This window comes from Anopheles maculipalpis, chromosome 2RL (genome assembly GCF_943734695.1).
Source record: "Anopheles maculipalpis chromosome 2RL, idAnoMacuDA_375_x, whole genome shotgun sequence".
Classification (NCBI taxonomy): Eukaryota; Metazoa; Arthropoda; class Insecta; order Diptera; family Culicidae; genus Anopheles; species Anopheles maculipalpis.
This window is the reverse complement of record NC_064871.1, coordinates 34,760,565-34,782,212: the sequence shown is the minus strand read 5'-3', so window position 1 is coordinate 34,782,212 and position 21,648 is coordinate 34,760,565. Positions and strand designations below refer to the sequence as shown.

The 21,648-nt window shown below is 43.3% G+C and overlaps 2 protein-coding genes across 10 annotated transcripts in view; both read right to left on the bottom strand.

The window, feature by feature from the left end:
* The window catches only part of LOC126558244 (isocitrate dehydrogenase [NAD] subunit gamma, mitochondrial), a 517,410-nt gene that overhangs the window by 349,195 nt on the left and 146,567 nt on the right, over positions 1 to 21,648 (bottom strand). The window contains exon 5 of one of the 4 annotated variants that reach the window (XM_050214222.1): positions 17,176 to 17,188. The exons of the other annotated variants lie outside the window; for them this stretch is intronic. Coding sequence (XP_050070179.1) covers position 17,188 — 1 coding nt within the window. The 3' untranslated portion in view covers positions 17,176 to 17,187. Of the gene's footprint in view, positions 1 to 17,175; positions 17,189 to 21,648 lie in introns of those variants that run through there. 4 annotated transcript variants of the gene reach the window in all.
* The window catches only part of LOC126556861 (low-density lipoprotein receptor), a 161,988-nt gene that overhangs the window by 2,156 nt on the left and 138,184 nt on the right, over positions 1 to 21,648 (bottom strand). For 3 of the 6 annotated variants that reach the window (XM_050212399.1, XM_050212395.1, XM_050212394.1), the window contains 3 exons: positions 18,986 to 19,393; positions 5,322 to 5,443; positions 4,799 to 4,948 (listed from right to left, as the gene is read on the bottom strand). In XM_050212399.1, coding sequence (XP_050068356.1) covers positions 4,799 to 4,948; positions 5,322 to 5,443; positions 18,986 to 19,393 — 680 coding nt within the window. The remainder of the gene's footprint in view (positions 1 to 4,798; positions 4,949 to 5,321; positions 5,444 to 18,985; positions 19,394 to 21,648) is intronic. The other 3 variants (XM_050212396.1, XM_050212398.1, XM_050212397.1) reach the window with 1 other exon arrangement.

Sequence of the window (21,648 nt, the reverse complement as noted above, 5' to 3'; positions counted from 1 at the left end):
TAATTTTTTGGTTTTTGGTTTTACCCAAACGGACGGGTAGATAATGTTAATCGAATTCGGTTTGGCAAAAAGGATCGTTAATCGAATCAGTTTTTTTGTTGTTGTTGTTTTGTTTGTATTTTTGGCAAATCATTTCGGGGAAGGATGTGGAAGGCAATCACGATGCAAACGACCATGAGATTACCGATACATTTAGCGTCGCGCGAGAGAAAGAGTGTGGAAGAAAGAAGTGTGGATGAAAAGAAGAAAGAGAGCATTGGTTGTTGAATCAAAACCGGCAAATATGTTGTACAGGAGCCGCGTTTTGGCGTTTTACAACGCCAAGAAAGTGGTTCCGGCAGGCTCTAATCTTTCAATGGCAGAGACGCTGTGCATACTTGAGTATGTCCACCTTCATGTCTTTTTTATGGTTAATAATTTGTGCTCGCTGGATGGGTGTATTGTTGCTGAGCGTACGAATCTGATCTTTTGACTAGTATGAATTATTTTACTTAAAATTCTGCTCAGCTTGTCGTATCTATTGGTTGGTAGTATTCGATGCTGAGGCATACTGAAATTACTCTTCAGTACGATACAATCTTGATCTGCTAAAGGACATACGAAAATTAAGGATAATTCTACAATTCTTTAACGTTTGGTCTTGTCTGGTAGAAATAAATTTAAAGCACAATAAATATGTTGTACAAAATTTTTCTCGTAGGGATGTTCCTATCCTAGATTTATGCTGTCAATTTTGTTGGATTCAAAATAGTTCAAATTTGTAATTTTAGAAGCGGAGTCAAGTGCTACTCATTCCTATGAAAGGATTGTATGATTATTTAGGAACAATATATAAGCCATTAGATGTCAGGCTGCATTGTCGTGTGGTAAATTTCTATCATTCCCGGGAAATAGTAGAAAGTGTCATTTTACAGTTTCCTCCTATGAAAGTATCAAATTAAAGTTGAATTAAAGCCACATCTCATATGTTAACTTTACTCCGAAATATCAATGCGGCATTACGCTCCATTCCAAAATTGGTCTTTTTCGTGGAATGGCAGGCAAACAGTTTCGTTATGATACGAAAACTGGGTTTATTTTATCGAATACAAATTGTGCAGCTGCCTCAAATGTCAAACTAACATTACCATTTAAGACCAACAGTGGGGAAACATTTTCACACAAGTCTTTTAGTTTAAAGAATTGGAAATTTGAGAGCAGTTTAGGTACAATGGCACCGGATAGCGACGGACTCCGATGGATCATCAAGATATTTAAGGATCCATACTTATTACACTAAAATGTGTAAGTAATTAAGTGTCAGCTACAGCCAACAATCGCTTGGATTAGTTAAAAAGAGCTCTATATTTATACATTTATTGCTTATAACTTTGCAAATTTGTACCCAATTCATTCATTCTGCAGTCTGCCTAATCTGCAGTCAAATCTGATGCTGTACCAAAATGAGCGGGTTATCGCATCGCGCTTGACTTTTGTTGCACAAAATCTCGCCGTTTTTATTTTTTTTCTACGATTGTACCCTGTGAGACGAATCCCCTTTTTCAACCCCATTTCTAGGAGCGTTTTATTAGCTCTCCTTTTCTTCTTTTGCCAGCATCAGAAACAAGTGGAAAAAGAGCACTGAAATATGGATGTCGGTGGACGGGTAGATAGTTTTTAATCCTTTCTTAGTGCCCTGCTCCCCCGGCAAACAGTCGGGTCGTTCCGTTTTGGTGTGCACTTTTGGTTCGAGAATAAGGAAATAAAACCGTACAATGCACAGCAAAAACACACACACCCCGATTCCCTCGAGTGGGTCGGGTGCGTCTTTTGCAAGCACATCAGCTTAGCTCACTCACAGCCGCTACTAGCTACTGTTGCTGCTCAATCCTGGAAAAAAAAGGCGCATTAGAAGCCACTTTAGACATCCGAAGTGGTGGGACGCACCACCCTAGCGGAAGAAAATCCTTAGAAGGGGAAGCACGCAAATGCATTCTGAAGTCAAGCTTTCCGCATTTTCATGTTTCTAATTTTTTCCATCATTCCGGTATCCGGTGGAAGGGAGCGGAAGGATCGGAGCGGACGGCATGGAGAATGTGCAAGCATTCGGAGCAAGTCATGCAAGTCAAGTCCCTTGTGCCGTTCTGTTTGCTATCCGGATATAAATAGAAAGTGGAAAAAGCGTTCCGTAAATCGCGAGACCATTTTTGTACATGTGCTGCCCTGGGTGCATTTGGACATGTTTTGCCCAGAGACCCAGCGCAACCGGGTGACACCATTTTTGTTCGGTCCGGTAAAGCAACAACCAAGCGCGCAGGAACCAGAAAACAAAAGAAACTGTAGACCGAAAAGACCTTACGGCGAGATACTAAGCTCCCAGACGAAAACACTCCAAGAGCGTTGGAGGAGAGGGGGGGAGGGGGAGGGGGGGAGTGCTGTTTTGTGCAAAGCACAAATCAGACTCCAGACACCTGACGAGATGATTTTTGCTTTTTGTTTCGTATCTTCTCCACCTTCGTCGTACACTTGTTTTGTTGCCCACGTTTCGATGCAACTTTTTCCGTGGAAAAATGGCTCATATTATAGTGCTCTGGAGAGGTTTTTTTCGGAAGGCAAACCCAAAGATAGCAACTGCTTCAAATGCAAAGCTTCCCACCTAATTGACCGAAGTGCGAAGCATAGTTCTAATCATGTTCGCAAAACACCCTCCGAAAACAAAACCCAAAATAAAATGAAAGCGTCCAAAAAGTTGGTGCGCTCGGAATGCTCTCGGAGTGACTGTTTGCTTAAAACTTGTATCTCGTCGGTTAGCTTATTTTATTATCCATCTGTGTATGAGGCCGCCTCCAAGGCTGTGAATAATTCATGTTGGTCCGGGTGGTGAGGACAGCATCTCTAGGATAAGGACCACATACACACGCACATCGAAAAACATAGCAAAAAAAAAAAACTAATACCATGCTCCACACCACACTGTCACAACTTAAACTCAAACACACGAGGATACGGAATCGGCAAGAGGCGTGGGATATAAAAGTTTGTATCCATGGCCTGAAACGTTGTTCCACATACAGCGTATGCGGATGGTCTATTTTAACTTTGTTATTGTTGTTTTTGTTGTTTTTGTTGTTCGATGGACTTTCTCGGTGAGGCTCAGGCAGCAGAGTACTGAAGCTGAGGTGGGCACTTTTGTGCGACACTGACCCCAAACACTTATTCACTTGCCAGAGTGGTTCCTTTTGGTGTCGCTTTTCACACAAAGCAGATTCTACAGTCTAAATCGAATGAATGAGCGTGTGTGTGTGTGTGTGTGTGTGTGTGTGTGTATGTGGGGGGGGTGCGAGAGTATGGTGTGACAAATACAAACACACATTACGTTAGGAAACCGACACAAAACCCGTGACTGCCCTGAATGTTTACTCTAGGTATGACGGTTGATAAAAAGTGGCAAATGAATACACAGAAAGTGAGGGCAGAGAGCTTTGGTAAACACAAAACTTTTTAGTTAGTGTTTTAGTTATGTCCTTCTGTGTACCTTCATCACGTGGTTCGAGTGCACGAGCGAATGAGGAACCAAGGATTTAATCAGGTTAATATCTGCTCATATTCACCCATATGCTTGGTTTTAGCACGGGCAGCAGCAGTAGTTCCTCCTTTTTTTTTGCTGCTGTCCATCACAACCCCAACAACTCTTTTGGGGGAACGAGTGAAATTAAATTTTAAAGTGGGTTTTTTCACCTTTCCCAACTCGCTTCACAAAAAGAGTTTATGATGAGCCGAATGAGCCCGCGCTTATGAGGCAACCCCGTGTGATACTCCCATTTACCGGAGGAGAACCTTTTTCCCGGGACAAATGTGGCCAGAACCAAAGGATTTCCTATTTAATTAGAGCCTTTTTTGCGCTTCCAACTTATTAACCGTTCCTTAGCAAACACTTGACACAGTCAGTGTGAAGGGTGTGCTATCCTGTCCTGCACATGTGTGTTTTTTGTGTGCTCATCTTCGAGCCAATGGATAAGAATTAACCCACGAGCATCGGACGCACACCAGACAGGTGATGATTTATGATAAGGTTTTTTTTTTGAGTGTTGGATAAAATGTTGAATGAGACTGACCGATGTTGAATGATACTCTACATGAATATCAGGAACGTTACGAAGCATCTTCTGATGGTGTCAGGCGCCATTAAAGGACCATGACTCGACTAAGATTTTTGAGAATTTTGTCCATCGTACGAGATCGATGCATCGACTAGAAGTCTGTTCATCAATCGTTTCTACTTCTAATGGTTGTCCTTTAGCAGACTGTGTATATAGTGTACCCATATTCTGCCCGTTCTTTCCCAATAATAAACGTTCTGGAAGCTTTCTTCTGTCTGAACGGAACGGTTTCAATTAATCCTATACCATGATCCTACTAGCACACTAATTTTGCTCGATCAGTAATCCTTCTTCGTTAGATGTTCCCATTTCCAACTTCATCATCCTTCTTCTCGCTCTGCATCTCAGCACAGTACACGGATCACCGCGCCGCCATCTGTCCATTCCCTCGAAGTGTTTTGCATTTACAAAATTACGACCCACCCGTTCTGTCGCACAAACAAGAACGCCGATGATAGTTTTCGCTAACGTTTAACCTAATGCCTTGTGCTGCTGTGTTGTCCCTTTTTGTTTTTGCCCATAGCAGGTGGATATCCGCTTTATTAAATAGCAGGTAATTTGCACGCGGATGATCTCGGTCACCCCTTTTTGCAGTGACCGTACTACCCCGGGTCACCTTATCTTATGCAGACGGTGTAGTCTCGGGCTAACGCTCTTACCTCTTCGCCAACGGTGCTCGGATACATGCGGCTCTGCATGTTCTTCTCCAGACTGAACTGGTCCTCGGTAGTTTTTCGGTACACGGGATTGTCGAAGTTCATCGTTGTCGAGCGGGCGTGATTGTAGTAGCGATACAAACCGAGCGCAACCTGGCAAAACCGGAAAGAAATAGGTTGAAAAAGAAATAGTCATTCACTGTTTTATCTGATTATGAAAAGAGAGTTTGAAAGGAAAAAAAAGGTTGGATAATTGAAAAAAAAAAAATGATTCGATTTTGGAAAGTATCTTAAGGATCGATAGAAAATAATTAAATGCAATATAAGAAAAGGAAAAATTATTTAATCTTACGATCGCAAAAGAAAAAGAAACTCTAAAGATAAAACTGAGAAAATTGAACTCATTGCATTGGAATTGAAATTTTTCCATCAATGAAAAAGAGGAAAAATAATTCTACAAAAGAGTCAAATAAGAAAGAAAAAAGGATCCCACTAGAAAGCTGATAGGGAAACCACATTTACTTACCAATCCGGCGATGAAAGCGAACACTAACAGGATGCATATAGCGATTACGCCAACCTTACCGGAGTCGTCCTCGACCACGCCCGGATGGATGAGCGTTCCGTCGGTGCCATTTCGCATCGTCGCTGTTATAAATATCCATTTATTAGCGTGCCAGGTGGGCGCCGTTTTTGAAAAGACAGAAACGAGAAGAAATGTCCAAGAGAAGAAGAAAAGGGAAAATGTTAGAAATGTCTTGATTAAAACTGCGCGAGTGCACAATGTTCGGTGGCACTGGAGGTCGATGTGATAACACCCGTGCGCCACTATGGTGCGGTCCACGAGGTCCTGATGGACGGTCGGTTGTTAGAACAATTACAGACAATACTACCGTACCCCAGCATCCCCTGCTGGGAACGCCCATTCGCTTCGGGGTAGCCAGTGAACAGCTAGCCAGACGCCGTTTTGGGTACGATATAATAATAACTACAACAGGAACCCAGGTTAAGAAACGAGTATCACATGAAGGAAAAAAAACGGAAGCAACACCAACACCGGAAGTTAGTGAAGTCGGTGGAATCTTATTCCCTGTTCAGGAAAAACAAAACCACACGAACAAAACAGAACAGGCTACGGGCGGCGACAGGTTGGAAAGAATGTGGAATGCATTTGGCCACGTCGAGGGCGCGCTGGCGTGGTAATGAATTGCGTGAGGAAAAGCGTAATGGTCGTGAGATGGGATGTGCGGGGCGAGAGAGAGAGAGAGATACGTTGGGAGATTATTGGACGGTTTTGCCTGTCGAGAATTCTTAAGTGTTAACACATCCCTCGGAGTGAACGGACAGTTCGAAGCGAAAGAAGACGGTGTTCGCCACCGTTTCGAGCTCTGAGTCGCTGGGCGGTTGCATTTATATCCTTGTGGCGCGACGGGCGGCAATCCAAAGGAAACATATTAAAAAGTGGCATAAATAACGACACAGTAATGGAAACCATTAGCGCCACAGGTCACAGTGGAGTGTAACAGAAAAGGGCGGACCATCTTAAGGGAGGGCGAAATAGACTTCCCTTAGACCGCAGGGAAGCAATAGTGTCGGTGGTTGGCTAAAATGTTAATAACTAAAACACTGTAAACGGTGCGGTAGTATAGAGCAACATCGGTTACGGGCTGGTTTGTTTAAACGGGAAGCAAGACAAAAAGGAAATGCGTTGCCCACCGACGTCTATATAGATCATAATTAGGTTCAATTAGTTGAGAGAAATATTTTTTAATTTTAATCCAACTTTTTCCCCGCCCTATTGTGTCAGGGGTAGGACAGAAGCCAGAAAGAGAAAAAAAAAACTGGTGGTTTTGCTGGTCTACAGAACGGTTACATTAATCATTGTCTTATTAATTCCGGTACGATGAGTTCGGTTCGGTGGGAGAGAGAGATAGAGAGAGAGATAGAGTTGTATTTCTTACACTAATTTTAATTAAACTTTTATGATACCATTTGTGGTTAATGGATAATAGGTACGGGTATATTTCAATCAGGTAGAAAAGTGGATGGACTTTAACCGAAAAAGACGTCATATTGTCTGAAGTGTTGAAATAGATTAAGACAAAAGAGGCTTTTATAAGGGCAAAAGAAAGACATATGACCCTCAGTTGTCGGTCCACTAAAATAGAGGTTTGTGGAAGCATAGTTCCGCACGGGAAGGACCAGCAATTACCTCGACAAAAGCATCCTTATTTCTATAAGGACAAACCATAGTAAAAGTAACTGAAATTGGCTTAATCAAGTACAATTATCTCTTCTATACGTTATGAAATTGAAGCCGATCGGTAAGTATCTTCTTGTACCGACTCTAATCTACCCGTAAATTAGTGTTTCATCCTGTCCGTTACGAGACAATGTGGCAACTATCTTCACAACAATACCCAAACGCTACAAAGATCGTGTGAATTCTATGATGCAAAGTTATGCCAACTATTTAAACCATTTGTAAACATTTGGCACATAAATTCTTCCAACGCTCTTTTCCAAGATTTTCAATCGCTCTTCTCCGATCTGTAATGGAATGAAATATCAGCTGACGGTTGCCATGTCTGGCGGCCGGGATGAAATTCAAACCAAACTGACAAAGTGATGGATGAATTGGTTTTTCCTGCCGGCTTTACAACACCACGATACGCATCAAAGTGGAGCCCGTATTGGAGTAACAGTGCCACCGACACACGCCGTATGTTATTTGAGGAATTTTAATTAAAATCGAAATGGGACCCAATTTCTAACGCTCGGTGCGAGCGAGCGTGTTCACTTTCTTGAAGTAAAGTTGCTTGGCGCGTACTGCTCGATTTCTCGTCTGATCGTGTGGGCTCTTGGGATTGATAAAAATCATTAGTGGCTAGGTGTAGAAAACCATTGTTTGTGAAGCAAATTTTCTCACAGCACATGATGATGACACAAGGAAAAAGCACACAATGAATTATTATTGCCTCACAGTAGGAAATTTGAGAATAATTTAACGGCCATTTGTGGATAGAGAAAACCTTCTCGGGCAGGAGCAGTTGGGGGTTTCAGGTTACACCCGATGACGGGCATATTTCGATAAGGGCCTCCCTCGTGTCCATCCTCAGCAGGTCCAATCTTAGTGGACTGTGGTAAAAATTAAAAATGGAAAACCGGACAGTTACCGGACATACTCGGCTTGAGAGGAAGCAAAACCGGCGCCACGCTAACCACACGACATCAACTAAAAATTGGATGTCTCACTCTGCAACCATCAATAATGCGAAATGATTTCTTTCTATCGCATGCTACCATTTTGCCTTTTCCACGTGCCGAAACTACTGTGCGCTGGAGAGCAAAGGAGAAGCAAAAAAAAAGAACACAAAATGCAAAAGCAATTCTACGCATGAAAAACTTTCACGGCATTATTTTGGAGAATTGACCTACGGTGGGGCTGTGTGAAGCGGGAATATTACCGTCACCACCGGCATCATCATCGTTTCAGAAACGTTTCGATACGCCTGATCGGTTCGTTTGGCAAAAATACCGGCCCGGGCCATGAAAATGTGCCAATTTCAGCCATTTAGTTGCCGTTGGTTGCGTATTTATTCGTTGCGCACACCAGCCAACGGGGGAATCCATTCACACCGTGCACCGGAGAAGGTTGACGGCACCGGGGATAATGTTTCTTGGGAAAAGTAAACTTGGCTAACAAATTATTCCGCTCAACCAGAAGCTTGTCGAAATTCGCGGGATGAAAAAACAAAGCACCAAACACAACTCGATGGTTAATGTAAAGCTCGCTGGTGGGACTTTGCCCTGTTGCTGCCATCAATCTCGTGCGCGAGTCTAATGTACGCCACACTGTAGTAAATAGCAATATCCATAATGAGATTACAACTCTTAGCCATATTTGCGACATAATTTCCGGGTCGTCGTGGCGTAAAATAAGCTCGGCAATTAGGTGTATACAAGGGAACTGGCGACTCTGTCCGTCTATCTTTTTCTATCTCTCTTTCTCTTTCCACACTTTAGTGAAGAAAAGGTTAATGTAAAAGCTCTTTTCATGGGGTAGCATAGTTTTCGCTCGCTACAGATCCTAGATAATTTCCTACTGGGTGGTAGGCAAGAGACAACAAAACGCGGAATTATACAAACTAGATGGAAAGCTCATCTCCAACGGGTCAGAAAAGTACTTCTCGACGAGAGCATTGAACATGCAGCCACAGCAGCAGGGCAACAACACTATATATTCTTTTCAATGAGTCTGCTGCTTGCTGTAGTAGAAGTAGGAACAGCCGTGCAGCGTTGTAACGCGATTTTTCTTTTCTATACCAGAGGATGCAGTTGAAACAGATTCACTTCAGCTGGTTGTTAAGAAGGGTGATGAAAAAGCAAACTGAATGGAAAAACGATCCTTCGGGAATGCTCACGATGGTTGCATTCCTTGCTAGAGGGGTTGAAGATGATTTTTTTCTTGCCGTAGAAAGGCACTATTCCAACTACCGATGGAGACGCCATTCTCGTCTGAGATTGCTTAAAAAAAATATATGCTACGTACAGTGATGGATAAAACAATTTTAGTGTGTAAGATGTATGATTAAGCTTGACGAGCAAATATTCAACAAATCAACTTATTTTTCTTTAGCAATACGACCTGCTCGGAATAATTAAAACAAAAATATTTTGTTTTATTTGAATGAAAAATACTAATACGATCTTTCAACTGAGCATGCCTGTGAACGCCCCGGTAATTTTCATTAATTATTAAGTATTACGGCACGTCGTCGTATTGCCAAATGCCCCTTCAATCTAGTTTACAAAAACATTCAAAATATGCGTTCTTTACAATACGGGATAAAGCAAAGAAGAAAAAATGCCTCATCATTATATTTATAAAATTTAATCATCACTAGCGGTGTTGACTGTAAGATATTGTACCGTCATGATTTGTAATCAAGAAATGAATAAATAAATAAATAATTAATATACAATAAATATGGTTCGCCATGTATTTTATTAACATTAACTGAAAATTTGGTTTTTAGGGCTTACATGTAGTTAATTTTCAAGATTTAAAAAAAAGAATTTAGTCTCTTCGGTTGCACGTTCCAAACCAAAAACCAAACAGTGCTAGAACAGAGATTATTCTGCTGTGTTTCAAGCGTTATTAAGTGTGTTACACACACTTCATATAAATATTGAAAAACACTTCTAAAATGTCGACTAAATTAGGTCGAGCAAATAGTTTTGTCCATCACTGTAGCAACAACCGCACCGTCGGGCGCTTCTTGAAGCATAAATAAACAAAAAGCTATTTTAGGAACATTTTACGTTGGAGAAGAGGTACGTAAGTAGCGTTAGCATCATAAACGGTGAGAGATTTACACCATAGTTTTCCGTCAAAACACCCTCAAAACGAATGGCTGCTGTTTCCTTATGTCCAAAAATCCGTGAACGACCGGCACCATTCACCGTCGCCTCTTAAGGAAGTATCAACACGCTTTGCATTGCTATGATGGATGAAATAAATCACGAGCAACAGAGAAAATAAATAATAAAAACCCTCAACATACACACATTTCATCCACCGTTCGGTGAAAAAGGGCCCTTCGATTATAAAAGTTTTTCCCGAACGATCGGCTCTATCGGATTGGGCTCCCGCGTACAGGTAGATGGATGCCTGCATTACGTATGCAAAGGGTGCACAACTCGCTCGCTCACACGTTCGCACAAATCGATGCCGTAAAAGTTACATCAAAAAGTTATGCTTCTGTGTACAGCACATTCTACATCCAACAAAAAAAACCGACTTTGAACGATTTTAACGATGGGCCGTAGATCAAATTCGTCGCACAATCACGGCAATCATCGCGAAATCGTAGCCGGTTGCCATTTTATTTAAACCCGCCCCTTTGGGTGGCGGGGAAACCATCGGTGGTTCGACATTTCGCCAATTGGCCTCCTTTCAAAAAGTTGCGTTCACGAGAGAGACAAGATTACTGCCTAAATGGAAAAGAAAGAAAACAAGGCACACGGCTAGTTTGCTCGCCCATTTTGTAGGGAGTAAAATTGCACTCGCTTAAAAAGTCAAACTTCCGTTCAAACCGGAAAAAGTAAAAATGCTCCAACGCGGACGCTGGAGAGTTGTTACGGAGGCTGGTTGGAGAGAGGGAGAGAATGAAAAATTGAGGAACAAACTGCAGTTTCGGTATTATTTTTAGTGTGCCGCCTAGCGTTTCTTCAACACCACGCCACATCACACGTCCGCAGATAGATTGGCTCAGGCAAATGTTGGACGAACTGAACTGGTGTTGCTTTCGATTTCCACGCTGTTTCTATTTTCTTGCCTTTATATTTTTCGCTGCTCAGTTCGAAAAGATAGTGTGGTGGTAGCCCAAAATGCGTTAAGCAAATTTTTGGGAATGAACACTTTGAAAAAGAAAGCGAAATGCAAAAACACAACAAACCACCATAGAAATTGTAGCATAACGCGCCGGGTTGCAGCAACATGCTGCTGTTGAGCTATGTTGTATATCGTTGGGGCAGAATCAACAATGGGAACACATTTTCACGGCGTGCAGAAGGTAGAGATGGTTGCGGTTACGGATTCGCATTTGCACATTTGCATTCGTTGGCCGATTTCTTTCCACCCTTCCTTTTTTTTTTGCCCAGTTCAGCAAACCTTACTCTACACCAGTGCCACATCCAAAACTATGCATTGCAAAAGTTGGGACTCGCAGCGTTCGTGTTGCTCCAAAAAGGGAGTGTTTTTTTCCCTCGCTTCTTCTTGCTGGCTATTTAATATTCAAGAAATGGCGGCCCCGGGTCCGCTTTAAACCGATGCGGCTGGGTAGTGGTTTTCCGGCGATGAAGTAAACTTTCGGGTAGATTTCGCCCGCCTACACCTTACGCCACGTAAAGACCGACGACCACCATTCTCATCATTGCAATCGACCGATATCGTCGCGGCTTCCGTGGCGTTTCGCCAGGGCCGTGTGACGGTGGTTGCGCGCGTCTTCCCGAGTTCCGGTACTCGTTAGTCACCGTCGATTTCACCCGAATACGACCGGAAATTAAAGCCAGCGGGATAGCGGCGTGGAAAATTGGGCAACCAGCCCGTGGCACGGTAGACCACGCAGTCAGCCTCGCGCGTCCTTTCCACGAGGAAACCACGCGTCGCACGCGTGATGCTGCCGCCTCCCAATCGCGAGAGGTGGGTTTTTTCTTCTTTAAATACGTTTTTAACTCGATTTTTGCCTTCTTCGCTCGTGCACTTGCCTTCTTGGGGCCGGTGAGTCCACGGTGGTGTATGATTTGATAGGAAAGATGGAAGTTTTGTGTGCCCGGGAGTGCGTCTGCGTGCTTTTGCTTTTGACTGGCTCGGTGCTTGAGGTTTTTCGCCAACCAACAACTGCGTTTCCTGTGTAACGCTTTCAGCTACCCGGGAGAGTTGCAAACGGATTGTGTGTCTGTGTGTTAGATTTTTTTTGTTCCATTTCACCCTGGCAATGGATAAAAGGGGGGAGGAGGTTGGGAATTATTTTACCCGCGAGAGCAGGGTAAGCAGAAGCGCAGCTTTCGTCGTGAAGGATTTGCATTTTTGTGCGCTTCTAACAAACGGAACGGAAAAGTCAAAACTGAACGCGCGCAAACTATAAAGCGTCCGGTGAATTATGTTATTCCAGCATTGCTTTGTTGGGGGTAAAATACTTTTCTTTCTCCTGCCCAAAGGTACAAATGGCAAGTAGAGGACGGGGGTAAACTGTGAACCATTCTTGCAATTGGAATAAAAAACCTTACCACCAACGTTCCTGATAAACATGGATGGCTTTATTTTCAAAGGAAATTCGCAATATTGCTTCCAAGGAATGCATTTAAAATAATGGACAAATAAATGGGCGATGTATGTGCATAACAAGAATCACATTATTGCTGATGCAATTTAAACAAATTCTTCAAATAGCAATACTAAATATGATTAAATATCCGAGAAATTCTTTAGAGATCCTGGCATGCGGAAGGAAAATAAGCAAAAACCTAAGCCGCATAAGCCTTATCCCATAACGAGCAACATTGTATTTCCACACTCTTCCCTTGATGCCAATTTCTTATCACTAAAAAAAGTTTTGCAATGCAAGAAAAAGATGGTAATCGCTTGGTGCGAGGTCCGGACTGTATGGTGGATGCATCAAAACTTCCCAACCAAGCTCCCGGAGTTTCTGACGAGTCACTATAGAAGTGTGTGGCCTGGCGTTGTCCTGATGGAACACGACACCTCTTCTGTTGGCCAATTCTGGCCGTTTCTGGTCAATTGCTCGCTTCAGACGGTCCAGTTGTTCACAATAGATGTCTGAATTTAATGTTTGGCCATATCATTTATTACGAGCAACTCGTAATAAATGATTCCTTTCCAATCCCACCAAACGCAAAGCAGAACCTTCCTGGCCGTTAGTCCCGGTTTGGCCACCGTCTGAGCTGCTTCACCGCGCTTTGACCACGATCGCTTTCGCATAATGTTGTCGTATGTGACCCATTTCTCATCCCCAGTCACCATCCGTTTAGGAAATGGGTCGATTTCATTACGTTTGGCCAAGGCTTCGCAGATGGAAATTCGATCCATCATGTTTTTTGGTGTTAATTTGTGTGGCACCCAAACATCAAGCATTTTTTTAAACCCAGCTTTGTGCAAATGGTTTAAAACTGTTTTGTGGTCGATCTTTAACTCCTGGGCGATGCTACGACTACTAACATGCCGGTCCACTTCGATGATTTCAGTGACTTTGTCGACATTTTCGACGACGGGCCTGCCTGTGCGAGGGGCATCCTTAACGTCAAAAATACCCGAACGGAATCGACGAAACCAAAATTGCGCGTAATTAGCTATCGGGACCATAAACACTATTCACATTTTCAGCCGCCTGACTTGCATTTTTGCCCTTATCAAAGAAAAACTGTAAAATGTACAGAATTTTCTCTTTGTTGACTTCCATCTTTAACGCCGTGTAACTCAGAACCGAATGGACAAAACAAAAAAACTGCAAACGAATTCTTTTAGTGCGAACTGTTACCTTGACAACGAGCATAAATTTGAAATTGTTTGATCGATAATTTACGAGATATCGATCACTACAGCCATCTACCGAAAAAATAATAGATTTCTTTTTCCCCAACCTAATATTGAAGACAAAAGTATAAAGTAAGTCTCGTCTTTCGTCTTTGTAAAAAAGTTCCAACTTTCAGACAATTACTGAAGAAATTTTAAATCGATGTGACCATTTGTTGAGAAGTAACAGTGCTTTTAAATAGATAACGACCAGCATATGAATCGTACTTATACTGGTGCTGGTACTGGACTGGTAGGTCGTTCTAGTGTTAACGTGCTTAGCAACATCAATCTTAAGACGATTTCGAAAGCCAGAACACGTCTTTCAAATATAGTTCTCCGGTGCTAACTTCATAGAGCGAGCTACAAAAGATTTCTGGGTTTTCACACTCGGGTGTAATATTTTATAGGACCCTGTGTGTTGTATTTATTCAGGAACCTTCAGATACGTCCTGATAGAGGGCCACAGATATTAGAGCGATCAGGAAGCAGCCATCGTTCGGCCCCGATTATGCGCGTGGGATAGCGTTGGAACCTGTTGTTGGACGACGTTTCAAACACCACAGAAGTCGCTCTATACTCAAAAATGCAAGGGTCCATTCTATATCCTGATATCAACTTCAGAATACATTTTAACATCAGCGTCAATGAAACCGGACGACATTATCCAAAAACTTTAAATGATGCGATGCGGTTATTGGAGACAGCATCAATGCGAAATAACTTATTGTCAGATTTAGCTTATGCTCGCTTAAGAAAGTTCTTCCAACTTGTAGTTCTTTTGGATCTTTTGTAATCATCAACTTCGTTTCGGGACGTTTTATTTTGGCTTTTTAAGTAGCGTGTAAATTCTCTTTGATGATTTACCACACATAAATATTGGCTTTTTGCACGCTTGGACCCTGTACATCCAGGGACCGCCAATGGCCGAAATATATCCTACACGTTTTGCGGTTTCTTTGAGTGTGAGCGATAAAATAATTTTTTGATGGTGTATTGCAAAGTAAACATAAGAAAGTCTGCCATAAACTGTAATAAGTCGATATTTACACAGATTGAACCAAGTTTAAGCAATTTCTCGCATATTTGCTACCGAACCCTGTAGTCCAACACACAAAAGAAGAATTTCAAGTGCATTTGTGTCGTCACTGTGCATTCTGCTTCAGAAATATGGCAAACAGTCATACACAGGCCCTCCACAAACCTTTTCAAGCCGGGAAATAAGGTGACCGAAACAGTCGCGATTCTCCCCTCCCTCCCGCCGATGCATGTGCATTGTTTCCGATTGCTAGAACGCGAAAAGGAAGTCACAGTGCATTGTCTAACTTGCTGCGCCCTTTGTCTCAGCCCGAAGAAGACCCGGTTCGGTCTGATAACGACAGAACAAAAAGTCAATCTCTTGTAAGTGCAGTGTGTGAAAATAAATAAAAAAAATTAAAAAAAAGAGTACCATCGAATGCGGGGGAAAATAAAAATAAGTGAGATCGGAAAACCGCTCAGAAAACTCATCCACGCTGCGGGTGTGTGTGGCTGTGTGGGTTAGAATAGTTCCTAAAAGAATGCACCCCCGATTGGTTGGGGCTGGGTGACGGGAAATCATTTCATCTTTGGTCACATCTTTGTGGCGTCCCAGCAGTACAATCACTCACAAACAAAAAAAGTCCGAACCCACCTCCATCGGAACAGAAGAGAGAGAGGAGATTATGCTGTGGCAGTATGGCAATCGGAATGCAGTTCGGTGGCACAATGCGCACTCGCTTTTGTGAGTGTGGCGTGAATTGCAATACAGTTCATAGTGCCAGCTGCAACAAATAGAACTGTCCTTCCGAATGATATATGAAGTGTTCCATTGGCTGGCCGATGGTGCATCCTGGTGCACCCTTCCCTTGCTGTTGTCCACAAATACGTGAAAGCTGTCCGCTTTGCCCAGTACCGTACCCAGCAGTAGTATCTTTTCCGTGCCCTGATCCGTGCAATAATTGCTCAATGTGCTCACACTGGTGCCTGGTGCCTGACTGACTGACAGAGGTGTGGTCCGATGCCAGGATTGGGGAGAGTTTTGCGACGTAAAAAGCAAAACATGTACACCATCGTCCGGGGGTCGAGTGCGAGAAGAAGGCAATGTAAGAGGAGGGGTGAGGTTTTGCACCTATTTTGTAGGTAATTGGATTTTTCGGTTTGGTTATTGATCGACTGCACATATATGTATGATGCGACGGGAAATGGAGAATGGCATCGCTTGGGAATGCAATACCTAACATCCGCTCCCAGTTTTAAGGATCATGTGCTATTGCCGGATTGCCGAGCGCCGGACTTGGGTTATCGGCACTGTGCGGCTCGAAGCGTGGCTAGGCCAGAATCCGATCGGGGTGCAAAGTTTTAATTAATAAATGGTTGAGGAATGATAAATATTTCAAAGCCGGCCACCAGCAATGCGGTTGGCCCGGTTGGTTGCCTTCATTTGAAGCAATTTAAACTTGACTTGTATGTGCGTGTGTACCAAGGGGGTGTGTGGATTCTTCATTGTTCCAGGAGCTTTACGTTGTGTAAACGAATCTATATATTCGCTTCCAATTACTGTATCGGATTGTTTCTCCATTCATTCCAGGCAATGGATTGTGGTCCGCTTCATCAGAAGACTATGGCAATCAACACGTGTGTGATTTTTTTTTTCTTTATTAAACTATGTTTTGTTCTTGTTGCGAAACTCATTAACCTTAAATAAATCACATCAGTATTGGGGGAAAAAGTCAACCGAAACATGAAGGATATTAAGATAAATTTGTTAATTTTTACACAACGGTTTTGAGTTGCACTCAGAAACCCAAGAAAAAAAAAACGCCAATCCTTTACAAGCACGAAAGCTGATGAAGTAATTAATGGACAGATACTTCGAACAACAGTTGCCTCTATAGGTAGGTTAAAAAAAGAAGTGCTGCAACACTTTTTGGCTTATACACCGATAATTTGTGGATTTATGAGATCTTTTCGGTTGTTGTTTTTTTCCCTTTGATTGCCAATTGAATATTATTCATTCCGCGCAACAATGCAACCAACAAAAAAAAGAACCAACAACAAGTAAGACACACAGAAACATGCGCACACATGCTGCAGAAATCAAAGCATTGCACACAAACTTTACACCACATTCTTTTCATCACTTTCATTTCGGTTTTTGTTGTTGCCTTCCGGGAAACTGTTGAAAGGCATGTGGGATAAGCTACGGGCATTGCAAGCGGCGCCCGACTTTAGTGTGTTTTCCTACATGCGTATGTGTGTGTGGGCTGGCTTTTAATCTTTTAATTAATATTCTGTTCATACCGACGGGCGCACGGGTCGTTCAATTGGTGGCCAAAGCCAAAACTTACTTTCCCTCTGCCTTTTTTTTCTGTTGGCTTAATCCCAATCCTACCTGTTTGGCGCTTCCCCTAGCGGAGGTCGCGGTTGTTGGCGGGAAAATTCATGGTAATTTCGTTGTTCATTCAATTAAAAACGGGCAGGCTTTGTAGCGCGGGCCCTCGGGTGGAAAATCACGATTAATTTATTAACATGTCACACTACTTCAGCGTGCCGATTTCTGGTACGATGCCGGGTGTGTGAGTGTGTGTGTTTTTTTTAGTATTGTGTTTCATTACAGACTCACAAAAAAAGCTACCACTTTTCCTCACACGTAGGGGCCGGGTGAGTGAGAGAGAGAAAGAGAGAGAGAGTCACGCAGAGAGCTCTAGTTTGGTTTTATTTTCATAAATAAAAATTCACCATTTTTTCAGCGCGTACAAAGCCCGATTCGGCGTGTGCCAACATTCACGAAGGGCTTTTTGTACGTTGCTATAACCTATGAACCGGAAAAACTTCACTCACGGATTACGTGTTTGGGTTCGTAATCGATTCGAGTGGAGAATTATAAAAAAATACTCCCCTTGAATAAAGGCTTATTTGCAACTGCAGACACAGGCTTCACTTTCCGGGTGGCTGTGATAACTGATTGAAATGTGTTTCCGTAACGCGATGTAGCGTTGGTTTTGTTGGCGCTGATCGACAGCAACCGTGCATGGCACGGTTGCATTAATTTGGTTAAAAGCCAACGGCTAATATGGTTAATAAAAATGTCACAGTGTCACACTTTTGTTTGAAGCAAATCTTTAACTGGACACGGGATCGTACAGTTTATTCTGCAATACCTTTTCGGTCGTGGTTGTGACGCAGCATAACCCAAGTGATGTTGGTAAGACGCATTATAATGCACTATGGGGTGGGCTTAGTTCGGACAGGGAAGAATTGAACGGAGAAGGACCGTTGTAAAAAGCCGCACTAAAATCGGATTGAATCAACAAACCGTTAAACTGTTCACGCGTCACACCAACGCGCTCGGCCTAATGCGCTCGTCGTGTGGCTAAAAATAGATAATGCGATTTGGCTTTGTCCATGGAGACGCCCGGTACTTCACTCTAACACTGTGGATGTGGATAGATGGATGCCGATATGCGAAATCGCGCGAAACGTGTGCCTGATCGACAGGCCGAACCTTGACTGACCGCTCTAGAAGTGGCACTACACTTACTAGCATCATCCATCGTGCGGGAGATGTTCTCTCGTTAGCAATCGCTTATAAAAACACCCAAACCAATCGATTTGACCAGGCTGGGTGTTTTCATTTGGGTGTGTTTGTGCGTGTATTTATGTGTGAGCAACAGTAAAATTCAGTGCTATATTGTGTTGATATCACTAATTGGCACTAATTTTTATTTCAAATTATTGACTAAATCAATTTTTGTTGTATTATTTGAAGGGATGGATACAGACAATTTACTACAATTTCAATAAACAATAACAAAGAAAATGAAAAATTAATTACAGTTACATCAGTCAGTTGGTAATGCAGGCAGCATACCGTTTCGGTTGTACTCAATACTACAGACGACCGGACGTAAATAACACCATGAAATCACAATAGGTACAACACATGACGAGAACGTGGAGAAAGTTAAAAGAAGACATGAGCAATCCTACAAAAACACAACCACGGAACGTAACTACAGAACGCGGAACGTAGATGGACAGACAAAAAACACACACAAACACAGACGAGTTACCTCGATACTTTTCACAAATCCACCTCACATACTCAATGGAGGCGTACAGCTCGTTATCGTAGAGTCCCCGATGTTGGGCCGCGGCCGCCTCGTTCGTCCGCTCGATCGCATCGGCCGGGGCCCTCGGGAAAAGATTCTCGAGCAGATTGAATCGCTTGCGCTGCTCCCAGTACGAGTACCGTACCGGGCGCACTTCCGTTTGATTCTGTACGACCCGGTTCATGTAGGAATGGTGCAGGGCGGCCCGATCCCGCACCGTACCGGTGTACGATTTCAAACTTTCCATAATTGCCACCGACCGCGTAAGGTTGGTACAGATGACGGCAAGGTGTAAGCTGTTTGCGATGCTGGAGGTTGGGTTGGTTGGTGCTGAGGTAAGCCCGGGCTGCTGGGCAATAGTCGATTGCCCTTTTTTTCGTGAGTATGTGTGTGTGTGTATGTTTGGTGCAAAATCCATTCGTTCCAGGAGCAGTATTCCCGGATACCAATATGTCCCCGGCAGATGAGGTCGATGGTGGGAAGGGGAAGTGGAATAGGGGCAAGACAAATTCCCAACGAGATGGCCCAAGGCAGAAGATGCGGAAGAAGCAGCCAATGGTGATGTTGGTGATGGTGGTGGTGATGATGACGAAGCAAAAGCGGTGGATGCAGTTTGGAGGGATGAAAAAGCAGGATATCAGGATATTTATGTTTGGTTCGTGACTGTTTCTTTTTTTGTCGAGTGTGTGTACACCGAGAATGCACTTAGTGCACACACTCCCACAGGGGGTACGTTTTTCCGGCGATGGTTTCCATACATGGATGTTTGGATTGCTCAAACGGATGGAGGCGGATATCGTTGTGTGAAGTAAGCTACTGCCTCTTTACTACTACCCCGTGCAATGCCAACGTGGAGAGGATTTTTGCCTGTTCGTGACTTCATGTTCGTTGCATCAACAAACTGGTACAGTAATTGATTTGCCCCGGCTGTCTCGTTTCGCAGAAGCTTGAACCGGAAATGGGAGAAAAAAGTCCAGTTGCGTAAGCAAAGCAAACCCGGAGAGGTTCTACCACACCAGCTGAGCTTTAGATGCTCGATTAGCTCTGATTAAAGAGGGAGGATTTGAGGCTGGGAACGGATGTGAGCAAGGCAATTATTTATGATCTAAACTTTTCGAGGTTTAGAATCTATCGGTTGCCCCTTCGGTGATCAGACATAAATCACGGTGACCGGAAATGGATTCCTTCCCACCCTACTTTAAAAAAAAAAACTCTCATTCGATTAGGCTTCGGCTCAACTCCAACGCAGGAGCAGGAGAATGATACGGAACCTGGGGTGTGATGCTGAGCAGAGCTGGTTGCGGAAGGTACCGAACCAATCTATAAAGTTAATTTTGCGCTATAATTCACAAATTGCTTTGACACCGGAACCGAGCTTGACCACCAGAACCAATACCAATAGGCTACGTCGATATCGCCACCGGTCAAGCGTATCGAGCAGGCAGAAAATAGCCTACGGGAGGGAAAATTCCCCGTACTTGCACAACCGTTTGGAGCCCAGCCATTTTCTCGGTGCAGAGTGTGCAGAGCGAACAAACCTCACAACGCCAACCCCGAAGCGGTTCAATGAATGACACAAATTATATGCACCGTTTTCCAGCCCGTAACAAACATGAATCGGGCGTGGAGGCTCTTTGGCAAGCGTTGGTACAACCTCCCTGCCTGGATCGAGATTAAAGAGCAGTTCAGGAAGTTAATTCAACAAACACATACACACTCACGCACGCAGGGCCATAATGGTTTACGAGGGTTTACCGGAAGCGGGCACAAACCAGAGTTGTATAATTAGCCGTGCAATATGTCCGATCACGTATCAATGGTGTGTAGTCGTTACGTTGGTGACATAAATTATACTTTCGCTATGCCTGTTGAGCCTGGACAAACAATTCGATAGCTGGTTGAAGCTACAGGGCTTCGGTTCAGTGGTGGTGTGTCCGCTTAGATGGATGTGCTCGAATAAATCAACCATATTTTTCAATACTTTACTGGATACTCTAGACGATGGCGTTGGGGTGTATGTTTGGCTTGGGGTGTTCACTGTTTTGCTTGCCTGGGTAGCAAATACTAGTTGGAAAGATAAATTTTTGTACCACAAGCCTGCTACGGGAAGCGCGAACCAATAAGTACTAAATTAAACAAATACATTCTCGACGGTGGGGAAACGATATCAGCCACAGCAGAAAACTAGCCTGACCGCATGGCATGTAATGGTGATTGGCGTTGATCGTTTTTTGATCGATTTCGGAATTTTCAATTCTAGGGCATTCTGATACCAAATCACCATTTATACACATGACCATTGTCGAGCGTGAGTAATTAAACAAATGCAATCCGGTGAGAGTGGTGTGACCGGGTGCGGAAAAGTTGCTCAGGTGTGCATAATTTGTGTTACCCATCCGACACCCCGACAGCTATCGAGAAATGCAATAAACCGAATGAAACCAATCCATGGTTAAACGGTAAATCAAATTGTTTTAAATAAACATTTATAGCTCACCGCCGGCTGGGCCCGATCCCTCGATCCGTTTGACCGCACTCTGACCCATACAACAGCAAAAAAAAAAAACCCTCCCCGGTGCAATGTTAAAAGCTCATTTTGGTATGTGTAAATGAGCGCAGCGGAC